Source organism: Gallus gallus, chromosome 9 (genome assembly GCF_016699485.2).
Source record: "Gallus gallus isolate bGalGal1 chromosome 9, bGalGal1.mat.broiler.GRCg7b, whole genome shotgun sequence".
In the NCBI taxonomy this organism is placed as follows: Eukaryota; Metazoa; Chordata; class Aves; order Galliformes; family Phasianidae; genus Gallus; species Gallus gallus.
In genome coordinates this window covers 10039688-10058904 of record NC_052540.1, presented here as the reverse complement: position 1 = coordinate 10058904, position 19217 = coordinate 10039688, and the positions used below count along the sequence as shown (strand labels likewise).

Genomic DNA, 19217 nt, shown 5'->3' with positions numbered 1-19217 from the left:
AGACGCCGCCAAGCTTGTGCGGGGGAGAAGGACCCGGGCAGAGCGCGGCGCGGCGGCGGCGCGAGGCGGCGGTGGGGCCGCGCGCGGGGCGGGGTGCGGCGGCGGCCGAGCTGGAGGCGCGGTGGAGCGCTCGCGCCGCCACGCGCCGGGGCTCGCGGCCTGCCCCTGCCGGGCCCCTGCGTGAGGCCTCCTCGCGAGCGGCGGGCGCGCGGCGCCGGCTCGGCCGGGAGGCGTCGTCGGCGTGTGGAGCGGAGCGGAGCCGAGCTGCGGCCGGTAAGCGACCGTCGCGTCTCTCCGTCTATGCGTCGCCGCCTGGGCCCGGCCGCGCTGCCGCGTTCCTTCCTCTCTTTTCCCCTGCAGCCCGGGCCTCCGGGCGTGCCGCCGCGGGGTCTCTGCCGGGAGGGGCAGCGCCTTTCTTCCCGAGGCGCCGCTTCCCCCGCGCCTCGCGGCGGCCCGGCCCTCCGTCGCCCCCCGACCCGGCTCCGGCCGCGTGTGGAGGAGGGTGGGGGTGCGGCGGGCCGCTGCCTGACACCTGCGGCGGCCGCGCGCTCGCCCTGCGCTGAAGGGGCCCCGCCGGAGCGCGACCGCGGCGCGGGGGGAGCCGCGGGGCCGCGGGGGGGGCCGCGCCGGGAGGATCGCGGTGTGAGCGGCCGGGCCGCGGTGCTGAGCGCGCGGAGGGCGGCCCGGGGCGGCGGGGCGGGGGGGGGCCGGGGCCGCGCGGCGCCCCGGGCGGAGCGCCGCGGCCGCGACAAAAGTTGGGAGCGCCGCTCGCCGCGCCCCGCCGGCCGCGGGCCTGCCCGCCGTAGGCCGCACGGGCTTCGCGGCGGAGGTGAATCCCGGGGCGAACGCCGCCGTTCGGATTTGGGCGTGCAAACAAAGGGAGCAAAATAGCTCGTAAGCGAACTTCCTCGAAACGAGGAAGAAAACCGCGTCTCGGAGGTTGCGTCCCCGCTGAGCTCGGGGCTGGCGCCGGGCTGCGGGAGCGCCGTGCCGTGCCGTGCCGCCCTCACGTGCTGCTCCGCGCCGCGGGCCGCCTTCCCCGCCGGGCTGGGAGCGGACACAAAGCGCGGTGGTCGCGTCTGTGTGGTGCAGCAGACGCGGCGCGTGGAAAATTAAAATGCGATGGTTACGCGGTGAGCGTTTTTATTTTGAAAATCGGTTCAGTTATTTTCACGCCTCTTTGTTAATATCTCTAACAGTTGATAGGTTTTTTTTTCGGCTGCACAGATGTAGCTTAATTACGGTGGTAGAAACGAGGTCAGAACCGCAGCTGCTGTGTGGTACTGTAGCTAATCTCAAGTAGATGTGATCTCTTATTAAAGATATATATATATAGATAGACTGTATAAATTGATGCTTCTAAAAGAAAGATGAGTAACAACTTCTCCATTCCTTTGCCTGCATTAAGTCTGGTTCTTCTGATTGTAGTGCCTTTTGCCATATCCACAAATGAAGTGATGGCCGTGCGTGGGGCAGACCCATGGCTGCTGCTGTACTGCAAATGCAGAACTGTGTCTCAGGACATTTTTGCCGGTGCTCTGTGTGCATGGAGATGGTTTTTTACGTGGCCAAGTACTGCGTTTTGAGAACTTGTGTTTGCAGTAGCCTGTCCAGTGCTACATACAGCACTTCAAAGAGACGTGGAAGCATAAGTTTGCGTCACAGAAATGAACGTGCATCAAACAGGTGGTCAGGAGAGGGAGAAAAAGCATAAGTTCTTGTTGGAAACTTGTTGTGCAGTGAGCCTGGTGACTCTGGAAGAGTTAGGAGTAATAGCTCTGAAAATGGCTTAGTTCTGTACTGAGGAAAAGGTAGGAATGATTAGATATTAGTGAGATATTAGCATTAGGTTTACCTCGTGGTAATTTAAGACTAATCATGTTTTACTGACAAGCTGTTGGGACTTCTTGTAACCACTTCCTGCTTGCACAGAAATCACTGTACTAACAGAACAGAATTGGACCTGTGCTAGGTTGATAGAATTAGCATTACTGAAATCATATGGCACTGATGGGAAGGCCCACTGTTGCTCTAGAGGGTTCCAATGGGTTAGCTCACTTTACACAGTGGTAAGGCCCAGCCTTCGGTGCAGCAGCTAGAGCACAGCCATCCTGTGTAAAGGAGCAGGCTGAGCAACACAGCTGGCAAAACAGTGCTGGTTTGCAAGGGGCGTTCCTGCTGCAGGAGGACTCCTTGTTTGTTCCTGTTCTTGCATGTATTGGACAGTATTGCAGGAGCCTCCTATGCATTCGGGAGCTGCCTGTAAGCGGCCACAAAGTGAAGATAAGGCTTTGTATTTTAGCACCTTCCAGTGGGTTCAGCAAAAAGTAGCAACTGAGGTTCCAGTTTTCCATCCCCTTCAGGAATGTGTGATGTTGCTCATTTTAAGTTAGCAGACCTCACTGTGCTCAGGGGAAAGCCTGGTGCTGATCTCTAAGATGACCTGACCAGGTTAGGGGAGAGAAGCTGCAACCTGTACCGGATAGGATAGATACTAATGTTTAAGCTTCCTCACCCTAATGAGGGTCAGGATGTGCTCTTTAGTTACAGCTCTTCTCATTCTTGGAAGTCTGTTTCTTTTGATGTGCCACCTTAAAAAAATATTCTTAGAATTGCCTCAGTAAGCTGCAGTTTCTTACTTTGTGTGCTTTTTCTGCATAGTTTGTGATGTAACAATTAAGAACTTCTCGTTTACCTTCCAATTATATTCATAAGACACGACTACTGATGAATAAACAATGGATTGTCAAACAGGGAAAATCAGCTGTCTGTTGCCTGGTCGGGTGCAGGAAATGCACTTATGGAGGTAGTTGTGTGTGCAGAACCAAGAAGCCATTGGAGCCAATGAGACACGCTTACAATTGCAGGTGTTTGGAGGAGAGTAAGCCACAGTAACGGTGTGCATATGACATGACAGCCAGTGGTATGAGTGCCCATTGCGGGGTTTGAAAAACTCGGCGTGTGCTTCTGTACTCTTGGAAGTAGTGTAAAAAGGAGCAGATACAGCAGTGGAATGCTGGTTTTGTAACAGTGGCCTGCTTTGATTCTTTGTGTCTTTTTGTAGCATCCATTATTAGAATGAGAGGCACTTGATTTTTCCTGGGTTTCTGGATTTATAGTAGCCCTTCTGCAAGTTGTGTCACCTTGCACTGATGGCTTCAGTAAACGAACTCCTGCTGCTTTATCTGATTTCCTGTGTGGAATGATAGTTTCCAGTAAGGAGAAAGCAGTGATGGTCATTGAGGCTTCTCACATTCCCAGATGGGTGACACCTTCCCAAAAGAGTGTCTGTGACCCTAAGATGAAGTTTTTGTTCCCTTCCATAAACTGAAGTCCGCCTGTGAAGGTAATTCTGATCTGTGACTCAGTGTTTTCTCTCAGAAGTTAGGGCGTGCTCCTCTGTTTGGAACTTCGGGTTTCTTCTCTTCCTTCCAACTGCTGCTGGCAGATCGGTCCCCACGGGGACACCCGTGAGCTGGAACGGCCTCCCAGGTGGAGAACCTTTCCCACATGAGCAGTAGCTGTAATTACCAGAATAACTCTAACTGACCTATATTAGAAGTTAGAGCGGTAACGTGACCAGCGGTTATGTGTAAGGTTAGGAACTGCATTTTAAAGGGAGCCTGTGTCCCTGAGGGAATTCCAAAAGGTTGTGTGGGGGTTCTCCATAGGCTGTAAGGAAAGAGGCAACCTTTTCCTTCAGTATTCAGCCTGAGCTTGAGAAACTTGAGAAATACATTTCTGTTCTGAAACGTACGCTCTGCTTACTGCAAGTTCAGTTTATTTAGAGCCCAGCTTACAGGTGTAAATACACTTAAACATTTTTTAAAAGTTAATAACTTCTTATATAAAATGGTAGAACTGTAGGGTATGTGTTGCACCTTGCTGTGTAAGGCCCTGGGGAAGCTGAGGTGCGAAGACAAAACTTCTCAGTGCTTCCTAGTGAACTGTCAAAGCGTGCCCACATTCCAGTGAACTCTGTCAAGGCTCAGATTAGTCTTCGTACAAACACAACAAAACCAACCTTCTGTCACATTTCAACCCGTCAGTTAATTTGCAGTGTGTCATAAATGCTTTTTTCAGAAACTGAGTCACGGTGTGGTTCCGCAGGCCGGGCTACCAGGCAGCTCGCTCAGCTGAGGTTTGGCTCTGTCCCGGGCATGGGCCTCGGCCATCTGACCTGCCAGGGGGCTGCAGCGGGCACAGTGCTTTCTTCTCCCCCTTTCTGCCCCACTCCTGCATGCTGACACTATTAGGAGTTCAGCTGGCTGAGGGGTGGGTCAGTGTGGAAGTTCTTGAGAGCCTGCAGCGTGGGGACAGAGTGGGAAATGGTAGGAAACAAGAGAAAGTGGAAGGCCTCTGGTGCCTTTGAGCAGTGATAGCGGGGGCAGGATCTTACATCAGTGCAGCTGGTTTTGTGGAGCTGCACCCTTAAGGTAATTAATTCTGTGTTCTTTTATCAAGATTTGAGAGTTTGTACATCTCTAGAAAAGTGTTGTTTTCCCTTTCTTGGCATTGTACCAAATTGTAACCAAAAAACTGCGGCTGGCTGGTTGTTCTTTAGCTTTTCCTGTTCAGTGAGTGCTGTCATAATCTTCAGTCCGTGCGGGAGCAGACTTAGTAATAGCTTCACACTAGAACAAAGCTTCTAGCAAACTGCAAAATGTGGGATATAGTCATTAAGTCTCTCCCTGTCATCAGATTCTTTATCCCAACATAACATGATGATCTTTAATTAACTGCAGATGTAGAATTATCTTGAGTTCATTGGATGTTAAGTTTCTTCCAGCTGCAGGGTATAGAGGGAGGGGTATCTCAAGGACATTTCAGCTGTCCTGTGTATCAGTCACTGTACTGATAACTCTGAAAGTTCTAGAAGGTCAACATTAAAATGCATTGCAAGGCAACATCCGGAGCCTTCTCTGATGTATCATACAGCGTATAAACTGTTGGTAGGTAGTAAGAAGCTTGTATGAAACCTCAGTAGAAAAAAAGAAATATGCTTTTTTCTTTTGCCCCGTCCCTGGGGTGCCCAGCGCTGGGATGGATGGGCACAGGGCAGCCAGCACACGGCAGGGGCTGCGGCTGGGTGGGCTGACGGGTCCCTTCCCTACAGCGTTCTGTGCTTCATCTGAGCTTAACTGAAAGAGGAGCTAATGCATTATTGGCAATAGGCTAAGATTGTCTTACCGATATTTTGCAGTCATTTGTATAGATAACTACTTTATTTGTATTGTTTTGTTTTCAAATGCCAACCCACTGTTGAAATGAACATGTAGAAGAAAAAATGCTTTTGAAAATATGGTATGTTCCTAACTGATAGAAAGCTCTACTTTGTGCTGTTTGCTGACAGAAAGCGCTTCTACTTCAAGTGCCTTTCAATCTTCAGAGCTCTGGTTCAGGTGATGCTTTTAAACTCACTTCTAAAGGTATTTTATTTTGTTAAAAGTTCTGATCCCATTTAACAGTCAGGTCATTTAGGTTTGTTCAGACTGTTAATCACCTCGACTGTTATTTTGAAGGCATACTTTTACTTTGTTCACAGTAAATGCTGGAGAAAAAACAAGTTGTAGTTCCTGTCAGGTATTTGTAATGTATGTCATTGTTGGAGTTCTAAGAGCTTCTTTTTTGTCATTATTTTCAAAATGAAAATGACTGTGTGAGAAGTGCACCATGTCCCACTCCGTGTATGTAATGCTCTGAATGCACCCCACAGGTGGCTTTTTGAAGTATTTAACTAGGTGCCGAGCCAGGTGCTGCATGGACATTGATGTACCTCTTTTTTTCCAGTTTGGGGCCATGTTTATTCCTCATAAGGGGTAAAACTGGGACTGCCATCTGAGGAGGTTCAGAAAAAGAAGTTGTCCGATGGGATCTTCTTGAAGATGTACAAAATCCTGAATTTCAGTTTCGTAATCTTGATGCCAGAGCTGGGTTTTGTTCTCTGTAGTACAAATAAGCTCATCTCATTCGCACATATGGATTTTTATTTTTCTTTTTTTTTTCTAACTAGAATTTTAGTTGTTTTTACCACAATTTCTTCAAAAAGGAGTTGAATGCCAACATGCTTTTCAGGAAGGTGACGCACTTCCTAGGAGCAGGTGGATTTCTGCTGCGTACTTTGTGATTTTCAAGTTGTGCTGGTCTGAAAACGGAGATACAATGAGGCGACATGTGCATAACAGGTGGTCTAATCCATGTAGATGCTGTGCATAAATTAGTGGTTTAAAACAGAGCTTGTATTGATTAATGAGGAGTCTTTCTGTCGCTGCAGTCTTCTGAGATCAGTGTGGTAGTGCTGCAGCTTCAAAGTTAGTGTTACAAAGAGGGGTGTGAAGAACCCGAGCTATTTTCTAGCCGAGGCAGGCATGATACGGGTTGGTTTTGGTGGTGTTGAAACTGGTGACACTTTTACTTGTAGCTGACCCAGCAACTTGGGACCATTTCCACTCTGTAATACTCTCGATTGAGTAAATCGAAAAAGCATTCTTTGGTCGTAATAAAAATCAGTATTAAATATCTCTATCTGTGTTTCATGAAGACATTTCCTTAGCATTTTAGGTGGTCTCCAATAGTTGCCTTAATTTGTAGGTGTTTGATACTGACATCACCCTGACATAAATTACACTTTGTGTTGTGGGGAGGTGGCCTGTGAGGCTGGGGAGGGCCTTTGTGAAGCTATGTTATGCCAAGTACTGGTCAGAATTCGAGGAAATTAAAGAAATCCAGGATGTTTGCTGCAGATTTATTGTCAAGGGCTGAAAACAGACTGTCCTGGTGTTAGGTTTTAGCCAACATATGTATGTTAAAGGAATAATTTAAAGTATGACTTTGGACCATAGAAAATAATGTAGAAAGGAGTATACAGGTAGCATTTTTCTCAGATAACTGTTTTCCATTCTGCAGTGTTTCTTGTACTGGAGTTCTGCTTCAGTATCGCTTCTGAACAGGTCTGTCTTTTGACTTGTGATGAAGGATATGTATAGAGAACTAAACTAACTAAACTGGAGCTCAATCTACATTTCTGTAAATTTACTGTTCTCAGTGTCTTTTCAATGGCATCAGTGTAAGTGATTGAGCAATGTAAGTTCTAGAAGAAATCACACCTAGGAGCGGACACGGTTGTACGGTTCTGTTCTCTCACAGAGCTGTACAGTACTTGACCAAAAGGTAAAATCACGGGAGCGGATTATAAACCAAGGTTAGATCATGGAGACCTTCAGTTCAAGTAAAGCAGTCTGTGTGTGTCGTGTGCTTTGGGCTTTATGCGTCCTTGTTTCAGTGGAAACCAGCTCAGGAACAAAAAGGTAGAGTTTTATTTCTCTGTCTGGTGCAAGCTGTCAAACAGCAATTCAGAACGAAGAGAATCTCCATTTTGAGGCCATCTGTGTAAGTTCTTTTTTCTGAACCTGACAAGGGGTCATGGCAGATGGTGGGGTCACAAAGTCTGGCTTCTTGAGGTTGACAAAATGTGTTCATAAAGCTGGAAGAATACCAACTGTTTGTACTGTCTGAAAAGCACTGTGGCAAATGACTGTCATAGTTTATGGATGATACCTTCTGGATCACTAAGCTTGATGGCAAATAACATGTCAAAGATTAAACTAGTTTGCCTATCTGTCAGCATGTTGAAACTGCCTAGAAAATGTTTTCTTAGCTATGTTTTATTTGAGTAAATTGCTTGTAAAACCTATTGAAGTGAGACAGGGAAGGCAAACTGCATCATAAATTTTGGTCCAGAGCTCCAGATGATGTATTTGGAAGGTGTGTGTGGAAGGAGGAGAAAGAGAACGGAATGGCAGAATCCTAATTTTCAAATGTGGTGCAGGTTGTCAGTGTATGCTCTTTGCTGTGGACCATTGACACTGCGTGGCTTTTCTTTGGCAACTTCCCAGGTTTCAAGATGGCTACACGGATCTAGCAGTCCCTTTTCCCCAGGAACATTAATAGATAACTCTCTATATTCTTACAATTATATCCCTACCAGATAAAAATGCTTCTCATTTTCTTGGAGATTTTGTTGTGGAACTAAAACTAAAAGCTCTTTTTGCTACAGTATGTCTTAGTAGACAGATCGTGTGGTATTTGGATGCTGGAATAGCTGCTTGATCACAGCTGCAGCAGATCGGGGCAGCAGGGGAGGTAGATAGAGCTCATTCAGTAGGAAAGGGAGAACACTACCGAATGGAGTAGCATGTTTTCCTTTAACTCTAGTAGCAGCTGAAGTGATGCAATATCTGAATAAACTAAGAGATCTGTAGAAAGCCTGATGGAGTTCAAGGAGCACAAAATGAATGAATGACTGAAAAGATATGGCAACTGAAAAGGTTCGTTATTCAAACATTTATTCATTCTCAGAACCATTAAATAGATAAATAGATACATAAATAAAAGGATGTGACAGTGGAGAAGGTTTAGTACTTGAATGTCTTTCCAGAACTGTCTCCCTAAGACCTCTGAACTTAAACCTATAAAAGGTGCTGCTGTCCCAGCTGCCAGCAGTGGGTCCCATACCGTGGTGCTGGCCCACCACCTGCATGTGCCCCATTACAGCTGCAGGTGCCGTATGGGGCTGCCCAGCCGGCAGTATCAGCATGGCTGCTGCTGGAATGGCCTTTTTAAATGATGAGGTTAGGAGGGCCCAAGGATCCTGCCGCTCTCCTGCCTGTGGGAGCTGGGGAGACTCCTGCTGTGCTGGGCCAGTTGTAAATCTGGATGCCATGGAAGGTGAGGGAGGAGAGGTGGCACCCAAAGTCTGGTTGTTGCTTGGTGACAGCAGGGAGGGGGAGCAGAGTCTGGTACTTCTTCCTCCCTGCTGCTGCAGCACAGCCTGGCCCGGCTGGAGCAGCTTCGGCTTAGCTGGTGACTATCTTCCTGTGCTTGAGTGGCAGAGGCCCTGTGGGTGCCACTGTCTCTCTGCTTTCTTCTGCTGACGTCAGGCTTCTCTCTGGCCCAGCGGCTGCTCCCTGCATGGCCTGAGCACCTGGGCTGCTGCACAGGTGTTTCCTTTTTAGACCTCCCTGTGGGGCAGGGGCAGCCAGGGCTCTTGTCAGGGCAACTCGTCTTGCAATGTTTGAGCAGTTGTGGGTTATCTCTCTTTAAGTATGAGTGGCAGTAGAGGAGTAACTAAAAAATGCAAAGGAGAAGAGTTAGTTGCTGTCAATTTAGGACTGTAAGATACCAGAACTAAGGCTTTTAATTGCTAAAGACAAGCATGGGTATTAAAAAGGTGTATAGGTCGGTTTAATCGTACAGTTTAGGCTGACTAAAACAAGGTATGTTGCACATATATGGAAATAAATAAACTCATCATATCCTGGTTTATTTATCTTTCTGTTCCATGGTTTCAAACTTGGATATAACCCAAAAATATTTTATCCGTATTGGTACTACTCAGCAGTGCTACCTCTAAAATACCTGGCAACAGCCAGAGAAATAAATGAATATCAGAACATACACTGTCATCCTCATCTCCTCTGTTACTAAGGTTTATTTTGTTGGAACCTCCATCCCTCCCACCAGAATGTTGTGAGAATTGGTTTGTGTGTGAAGCAACTAATGTACCTTCCTACAAGCAGCAAGTGCTTCCTCCTCTGCCAGGAATTCAGGAAGGCCTTTTGTAGGTGCAGTGTTTTTTTTCTAGTTTGTTTCCATTTCTGGCAAATGTTCTGTGATTTCAATAGTGTGGCTTCTGCAAGGGAGTAGCTGTGTATCCGAGTGATGCTCTGCCATGTCAGCAGTCTCCCGGAGGTCCATTCCAACTTGGGTTCTTTGGTTCTCTCAGTCTGGTACTTCATCTGCATTATCCATAATCATGAATGCAGTGTCAGTAGAGTCTGTCATGAGCAACATACACTACTGAAATCATTTTTGGCCCATTCTTAGAAGGGAGGTGATGATACTGGTCGTGCTCAAAGCTTGCAGGGTTTGAATTTCAAAGGAAACAGCATAGCTTGTACTTGCTATTGCAGCTGGTGAGTTCTGCTGTAAGTGGTTGTGACTCACAGTAACCACTTCAGGTGTTTTCTAAGATTTTTCTGAATCAATTCCACTCTTGAAAGTGTGAGCATTTCTCCCTTGTGCATCTAAGCACAATTCAGATGTCTTTTTCGTCCCATTTATTAACAGCAAGTGGTACTTACAAAGTACTTTCAAAGTACTTGAACATTTTGTCGGATTAATTCTGTCTCTAAAATGGTTCGTGCTGCCACTGTTTGTAATTTGTCTTTTTTTTTTTTTTTTAAGGCTTCTGGGAGATTTGATTAAAAAAAAAAAGTCACTTTAAGTATTCTTCAGTTTATCAGAATGTTTATCTTCCCTGGAATTTTAATGTAATTCTAATTACAAAGGCTTGAAAATATTTAAGAAGTGAGTTTGAACAGGAATGGGTTTGGGTTTTTTTTGAATGTTTCCTGAGTTTGCTAAATGTTTGCTGTGTCTGTACATTTCATAGCATTTCCTGCTCCTTCTAAAGGTCTTTGTATGTATGCTGTGATAGAATTAGAAGTTTTCTCAATGAGAGTTAAAGACACAATTAAAAGATTAGTTCTTTTTTCAGTTTTTGGGGTCAATCTGTATTTGATGTAAATGTTTGCATGGCTTTAACTACAAGACTTTGGTAATGGTATGATAAGCTCTGCTAGCACAGTAATATATCAGGACTCTGTATTTAAGATTACATCTCTGAGTATTTCAGGCACTGTAAAGTTGTGGTGTATGTGCTGAACCTTCTGTTGTGGTAACTTTATTAAAAATAAACGCATGCAAAATTTAGCTGTCCTGGGGAGATGCAGGGTTCAGATAGAGAGCTAACTGAGAATGCATTTTAACTCTCATGTTTTAATTTACTTTCTTACAGGGTGTTGGTTTTAAAGATTCTGTGAAGATGAAAAGGGATATCTTATGGTTTTACAGAATATAGAGCAAGACCTTCTGACATGACGGCAAAAAATGTAAGTTTATAATTCTGTAATATGTATTCCCTTTTATACCGATGTGCTGCCAGTCACTTCTGACTTTCAGAATTTGAAGCTCTTTGTGTTTGATTTCTTGAATGGCCAATATTTTTGCATACTACAAACATCTTCTGCTGCATTTTATTTGTGTAAACTAGTTTGAGGCTCCTTAAGGATACAGAGTTGAATCAGTTATACGTCAGGTTAATAATCAAGTCAATACTTTCTGCTGTTGTTTCCACTAACATTGCTGCAAACTTATCTGAGAGCCTCTCATTTTGTTGAAACACCAGAGTAAGATCCTACTGAGTCCCAGTCTGGAAACTGTAAAAAGAGCAGACGTTTATTTACCAATGTCTGTGCACTCCTGGTTTTTAGGAGACTCGGGGCTTTCCTGTCTGTTCATCTGCCACATTAGCTAAACTTAGTATGTTGTCCAGAAGCTCTATCTTTCACTCCCCTGCCCACAGTTCTGAGGAAGCTTATAAAATGGATAGCATCCTGACCTTAATTTTTGGCCTGATTTGCAATGCTTCTTGAGGTACACAATTTGTATACAGAATAGTTTTGATTAAGGTGGTCAGTGAGCAAACATCACTGTGAGTCCTCAGCAATTTGTTGCCTTTGGTAAAACATCCTGTGGTTTAATTAAATTTAAACAGGCTTAGGAGCCAACATGGCTTAAGAAGGAAGTACCCAGAACAAAAGTTCAGGGAGTGTTAGGATGGCTTTCAGTTTGCTGAGAAGCGGCACAAGCTTTTGTGCATATTTTGGTCAATGTCAAGGCCACAGCTTGGTTAAATTAATTCTCCAGTCTTGGAAAAATCTTTTCTGTTCATTTTATTAATAATTTTATTTGATATGTAGTTCCAGGAAAGGCTTTCAGATGTCTTATTTATTTGACTCAAGCTGACCAACTCGGGATAAATTCATATGCATTACTTATTTCGTAGGCCATATTCAAGTGTAGTATAAATAGACAATTCTACTGATTTATGTGGTTTTGACCTTTACTTCAGTGTAGGCAAAGGATAAATAGCAGTGCCAATAAAATCCCTGGAGTGTTCTGCAGTATGGTCGCATACCCTGGAATGGTCTCAGGAGCCCTGTCTATGCCAGTGCCTTGCTTTGCACCCTCGACGCCTTCATGCAGAGTGCAGTTGTTTGGGGCTTTGTCCAGGGCTGCTCAGGGCTTCAGATTTGAAAACCTCCGATGACATCCAGGCTGGGCAACATACCCTCGTGCTGACTATAGAACCATATTTTTGCTGTTAGGTACTTTAACTTGAGTCTGTAGTTTCTTTATAGGATAACCATTTTATTGGTATGCATGCTATGAAAATTTCTACAATACACTGGGTTAGTTTGTATTTGTTAAATATAATTGTCCAAAGGATTTGGGGGTGAAAAAAAAAAAAAAGCTAAACCAACCAAACAACAACAGCCAGAAAAAAAATGTAAAGACAGGAGTAACGATATGCTTTCTGTCTTTATTTGTAGCATGTTTTCAGGATTTCCTAACCTCAGTTACTCATTACTACACACACTGGCCAGCAGCATCAGCCCATGAGTGTTCTATTGCTACTAGAAGGCCAAGGAGTGTTTCTGAAATTTAGGGCTGCAGGGTTTACCTTGTATCTTTGGGTTTCTGCAGCCTGAAATCTGTTCTGACTGTGTGGCTGGTATTTGTTACGCTGTCTAAAATGTTTTACTGATGTGCAGAGGTTGAAGCGGAATGTAATTTCTGGACAGAGCTTATCTGCAGAGGTATCTCCATCTCTTTTTATTCTGTTGAAGAATCAAGGAAAGAGATCTTGGAAGTACTGGAATTAGGGCATTTGGGGGGAAACTTGTAAAGAGTGTGTATCTCACCAAATAAGTACACATTGAGAAACTGTCACCTCTGTGTTCCAAAATCACTGCCCCGCATGTGGGACGCAGGAGATGAGAGATGTGTGTGCTCCTAATGCACTGAGACAACAAAGTACAGCAAGTTCAGGCTAAAATGTCTTTGTGATCTCACATGCGCAACCAGGGTTGAGCTACTTCGTCTCCAAGGAAGCTTGTGCTGCAAACACAGTAAAAATTTTCAGTCCACTGAACACATACAGAGATTGAGAATAACATTCCGTGTTACTGTCTTTCCTCGCTAAATCTTTGAATGTGTGATGGGAGAATTATCAAGGCTGGGCTCACTGCTCACTTGAGGGAAAGGCAGAACGCTTCCTAGTATCTGTTTGTAGAACATGGCTTATGAAAAGAATCCCAACCAAACCAGTAATAAATAACAAAATGGTGAATAGAAGTTTTGAATTCTCTTGGAGATTAAATATGTACGTGCTTACAACATTCAGTGTACCCAGATGTCATTTAAGTTGCCCTGTAATGAGTTGTCTTATTCCTAGGTCATGTCTTCTCACCTGTTTTATACCTCCATTCCCATCTGTCCTTCAGGTAAGAAGGCACTAAAAATTGAGAAATGAGGAAAACAAAAACAGCAAGAAACTTATTTTTAGGACAAAACAAATAATATGCCTCAGAAAGGTTCTGTGAATAAGAACTGTTAGTTTTGATTACCTAATCTGTATTTATATAAATGTACTTGCAGAGAGTTTTGTCTTTGCTCCTCAGGTGGTTGTCATGTCACAGATGAGGTCAGTTAAATGGCCATAAGAGCTTACAGGAATATGAAAGTAGTCAGTCTGTTATTCCCTACCCATGAGCAACTTCATTGTGCTAGAATCTGGAATGATTCTAGGGCAGAAAAAACAAGCTTTCCAGGTTGATAGAAGAATGAATTTCTTGTATGAGAGGAAGGATTGCAGGAGGATCTTGGTAACTGCCAAGTGTGCCAAGCAGTGCAGAAGGCTGATAAGTTATAAGTGCAACTTGTGGAAGGTTTTACCTCACCTGAGACTTCTGAGGTTATTTTTTTGGTATGTTTCTCAGCCCCATTTGGAAACTTCTTAGTCACTTACTAGGAACTGAAAAATAAATGCTGAAAGTATCTAATAGGATGCAAAGGCTTGCCAGGTGCTTGCTTTGTCTTATTTCATGACTGGATTTATCTTGTTGCAGATAGAAACAGGAAGCCAGCCCCTGCCATATCCAGTAGTCCAGACACCAGGGCAGTGTTACAAAGCAGAAATATCACGAGTCATACAAAAAGTAATAAATGATGCCTGTGTAAGCTGAATGATACCCTGTAACCTGAAGTCTTTAAATATGGTCTCAGTAAGAATGGGTTACTTGTAGTTCAACTAACAACAAGGGCTGCTCCAAAAGTAATGCCTCCTATTTTATTTTGTCGGCCCACAATGTCAGGCGGATGCTGGTGGTATGACAGCAGAGGCTGAACCTTCCTACCAACTTGCCATTATGTTCTGTTGCCATGTGACAGATGGCAGCCTGACAGAATGGTGTCTGACATGGAAGTGCATGTAGAGCAAAGGTCTGGGAGTGAATTCCTCCCTGTGTAAAAATGGCACCCACTAACATTGCTTGATGCCTGCTGAACGCTTATGGAGCTCAAGCAGTGGGTGTGAGCACAGTGAGGCGGTGTGTTTTAGCAGTGGTGTCAGCAGTGTGAACTACAAGCCATGTTCTGGACTGCTGTGCATAGCTGTCACACCACCAAATGTGGAGTGCCTTGATCCGCGCATCCACGTGAAACAGCTGATGGTGGTGACTGCATTGAAAAATAGCACTTGTAGCTGACAATTTGCTCTGTCAAATAGTGCTGTATCTGTTGTAGTTTCCACAGAAATACATAGGAGGCATTACTTGCAGAGTAACCTACGTACTTATTTTTTTCCGCTTCCTTAAAATCCATTTTGGATTACATCTAAAGTCTACAAGCGGTTTATGTGAAATAGAAATTACATTTCTTCCATTTGCCAGGATATAGATCGCTATTGCTTTGATGGTTAAACCAAAAGATGCCCAAAAGCAGTGGCTGTTACAGGAATGCAGATAACAACGTGAGCGGGGACCTCACTAACATCGAAATGAAACACTGTAAAGTCCTTGTTCTGCAGTAGTAGCATAATATCGCATCACATGTGTTGGTTTTTTTGAGGAGGAGCTTAGTTACGGTCATTCCTCTGTGAGAGAAACGCTCTTCTGAGAGAGAAGAAATGCCACTTCTCATTTAAGCTCTCATGAAATTCCAATTTGTTTTCAAGCTCTTCTAAACTTAGAGGTTGTTAAATGGGGAGAAGTGCACGCGTTCACCGGGCGCTCTGTACCGCTGTGTTAGGACTGTCGTTGTGACAGGTGTGCTTTCTGTGCGGGCTGAAATTTTTGTTCTTTGGATCACAGAGGGACAAGACAAAGAAAAAAAAGCTCAGGTACTTCAATTTGGACCAACGTTTCCTTAAGCACCATATCCATTACATCATCTGAATGTTCCAGGGAATGCAATGCAAATATTTGTGTTTTAACAACTGCTGGAGGGTCTGACAGTGCAGAGGTGTGTCAGCATCAGGGCTTCATTGAAGCACACGGGGAGATGATGGGGAATGTACAGCTGTAAATCCCAATCTGAATTCCCAAGGTGACCAAATTGCAGTTCTGCCTTTGAAGGTGTTCTTGGGAGTCCTGATTCTTACTCCTTCTTCTGGAGCAAGTTGTGCCCTTGTATCTAACACTTGGTATCCAGCCTTGTTCCTTCAGTGAAGCTCTGATTTGAAATTCTCCTATTTGTGTTTTTCAACATCTCCCAGAGGCAGGATGCCTATGGAGAAGCCAGTTCTGTATTCCCTGTGTGTAGGCAATAGTGTGATCAGAGGGTGCGGGCTCTTCATGGTGGCTTTGCAGCTGGAATGCCCTTTCAAGGCTCTGCACTGTGTGCGTCACTGGACTTTCCAGCCCTGCTTTCAAAGATCCCCTCGGGAACACGTTGTGCACACGTTGTCAGGGTGAGGGCTCAGCACGCCCCACCTGCAGGAGCGGTCACCGCAGCCCTGCCCTGGGCAGAGGGGGATGGATGCCCGTGGGCACTGCTTGTCCCCAGGCAGGCAGAGGCGCTGGCAGCAGATCGGCACCCATCCCTGCTCAGCCCCGCCCTGCTGCGGTGCCGCCATTTGATTGGTGTGCAATCAAACAGTTCTCTAATTAGATATGATTACAATTCTACAAGTGACCCTAGCGAATGTCCTATTTTTACCTCATACATGTGTAAAATAAAGCAAATACTTGATCCTTGATAGCATAATTGTTTTTGCTTAACTTGGCTACCTGACCATTTTCTCCTACTCGCTTATCAAAGTGCTCACATTCTGTAGTATTTTTTAAAAGATTTTGTGGTAGTTTCTGTAATCGCCTGCTGGAGGAACTGTGCTCTGATTCTAAGCAGGTTCCAAAGGAGTTCAGTCACTCGGTGCTTATTGCAGCTTCCATCTCGGAAGCAAACCAAAATTCTTTGCTCACTAAGGTGCTACAGGTGCAGCGCTCTGAAACTGCTGAGTGCTGCATCGCTGCTTGCTGCTCGGTGCGTGCTTCGCTGCCTGGGACACGGGGACTTTCTGTCTCTTCCCTCCCTGTCTAGGAGTGGTAACCTTGTGTTTTTCTAACAAACTCCACCTTTCCGTGCCTTGTGTACATGCCAAAATCAGAGATGCACTGTTCTGAATATGATTGTATGTTCTCTGTGTCTCCAGTAATATACTCTATGTAAATTATCTCTGAAGACCAGGAGATGTACATAAAATACATCTGTAGTCGCATCTCCTCAAAACTATGGGCCCTGTGGTGGTGTTGGTGGCAGCTGCCCTGTAAGACTTGGAGGGGAAAGTGACTCAGACAGTGATGATGTGCTTCTTGGGTCATGTATAGTACAGTATGAGAATATACAGGGACTTGTTTTGTTTTCAATTAAGAACTTAAAAATTTAGATAACGTCTTCATCTATACGCAGTCAATGTTTTGGAACCTTGCTTTGCATATCATGCTCTCATTAGGCTCTGCAAGCCATAGGATTATGATGTTTCAGCAGTGCAGAACAGATTACTTTCATAATACTGTTAGTTGCATACTGGAAAATGTGGAAAGGTCTGTCATATTTTAAGACTTGAAAAATGTTTTGTTCAGGTTGGTGTGACTTCCACAAATGGAGACTTGAAAGGATTTATAGATCAGAACCAGAGTCCAACAAAAGGTAAGAGAATTCTACTTGCATACATAGTAGAGAAGCATACATTAAGATTTATTTCTCTCTTATGTTTACTAAATGAATATTGCTGCTGATTTCACAGCACATTATGTGTTGTTTTGGGAGGCTCAGAATTTAGTTTCTCAAAGTGTACTTTCTGCAGCCACGCTGGTCCATACAATGTGTTACAAACATCAGGTGCTTCTGATGTCAAAGTTTACGGAGGCAGAATAGGGATGGTAGTAAAAGCAATTAAAGTGTGAAATGAGCCTTCTGTTTTCTTTGCTTGATTGTGAATAATGTAATGAATTTCCTGATTTCCCACCCTAAAATTCCTGGACTCTATTGTAGTCACCTTCCCAGATAGGAGTGGAAGTTGCTGGTTTACTTCTGTAAGTGGCTGGACAGCTTAAAAGAATAGGTTTGTGCTATCCAATTTCATCTTACATTCTTGTTGAATCTCTTGTGGCCAGTGTGTTGGCAATCAGAACAGCTATGGATTCCGATGAAATACATCTGCCACTCCTCTAATGTGCTGGGAGAGTTGGATTTACAATTTGTGAAACACCTCAGAGAATCTTTTTAAGTAAATGTTGTTTGCTGTTATGTAGTGCAATAATAAAGAAGTGCATGCACCAACTAGAAGAAGGATTTTTAGCTCTTCACAGCAGTTTAGATCTATCAGACTTCAGAGTCAAAAAATGAAAGAATCTAGACATACTTTGTATGTACTTTGTATGTCTAGATAGTGTCCTTGTTTTCTAAACTGTGTCACTATAAGCTGGTTTTAGGTCTTTGAGAAGTATTTGCTAGGCACTGGCGAGATAATTACCCTTCTTGTTTCGCTCGTTTTTGATTACTGTGTCATGAGACTAGGAAAAAGACTGAAGTGCAGTGTCTTCAAACAATTTCTGAAGCAAGGAATTTATTTGTCCAGAGAATAATTGAACTGAATAACTTAATAAAGCATAGGAAGACATTACTGTTAGTAGTAGTAGTACCTCAATCTTACTGCTCCTAGTCTTTATTATATTTTGCCTGTGGGATGGTCAATGTAATATTTACCTCTGCTGTTCTGTATTTTCAAAAATATTATGCACAATATTATTTTATGTATTTATTTATTGTACTGTGAGGTATAATTAAAAACATCTGCTATCTCTGCTGAGATATTATAGCTGCTGCTGTTCATGATGTGCCTTCACCATGGTCTTAGACTGAAATATGATGGGTTTATGATGTGTTCCAAAGTAAATGAGAGATGATGGCTTAGGTTAGAGGGGACCTTAAATATTATCTAACTCCAACTCCCTGCCATGGGCTGGCTGCCCCCCACCGGATCAGGCTGCCCTGGGCCCCTTCCACTTCCTCCAGAGATGGGATATCCACAACCTCTCTGGGCAGCCTGTTCCAGCACCTCACCATCCTCTGACTAAAAAATTTCTTCCTAACATCTAACCTAAATCTCCTCTCTTTTAGTTTAAAGCCATTTCACCTTGTCATGTCACTACCAGACTATGTAAAAAGTGGGTCCCCCTCCTGCTTGTAAGGTCTCATCAAGCTCTGGAAGGGTTGCAGTGAGGTCTCCCCAGAGCTTTCCCTTCTCCAAGCTAAACAAGCCAAACTCCCTTAACCTATCTTCATAGGAGGGGTGCTCCAGTGCTTTGATCATCTTCATGGCCCTCCTCTGGACCTGCTCCAACAGCCCCACATCCCTCCTGTACTGTGCCAAGTCCTGTACTGTCCAAGCCCAGGCTTGGACACAGTATACCAGGTGGGGCCTCAGAAGGGCAGAGTAGAGGGAAGCAATCACCTCTCTCTCCCTGCTAGCCACTCCTCTTTTGATGCAGCCCAGGATACTGTTGGCCTTCTGAGGTACACACTGCTGTCTCGTGTCCAGCTTTTTGTCCATCAGGACTCCCAAGTCCTACTCCATAGTGCTGCTCAATGAGTTCTTCTCCCAGTCTGTATACATATCTGGGATTGCCTTAACCCAAGTGCAGCACCTTGCACTTCGCCTTGTTAAACCTCATTAGATTCTTGTGTGCCCACTTTTCAAACCTGTCCAGGTCCCTCTGGATGGCATCCCTCCCTTCTATTGTGTCAACTGT

General features: G+C 44.5%; 1 protein-coding gene across 11 annotated transcripts in view; it reads left to right on the top strand.

Moving 5' to 3' along the window:
- The window catches only part of TFDP2 (transcription factor Dp-2), a 55102-nt gene continuing 35885 nt past the window's right edge, over nt 1-19217 (top strand). For 2 of the 11 annotated variants that reach the window (XM_040705531.2, XM_040705530.2), the window contains exons 1-5: nt 1-273; nt 10859-10952; nt 13361-13409; nt 14034-14123; nt 17046-17112. In XM_040705531.2, the coding sequence (XP_040561465.1) occupies nt 10951-10952; nt 13361-13409; nt 14034-14123; nt 17046-17112 (208 nt within the window). In that variant the 5' untranslated portion in view covers nt 1-273; nt 10859-10950. Of the gene's footprint in view, nt 274-780; nt 10369-10858; nt 10953-13360; nt 13410-14033; nt 14124-17045; nt 17113-19217 lie in introns of those variants that run through there. The other 9 variants (XM_046898377.1, XM_040705533.2, XM_046898375.1 and 6 more) reach the window with 8 other exon arrangements.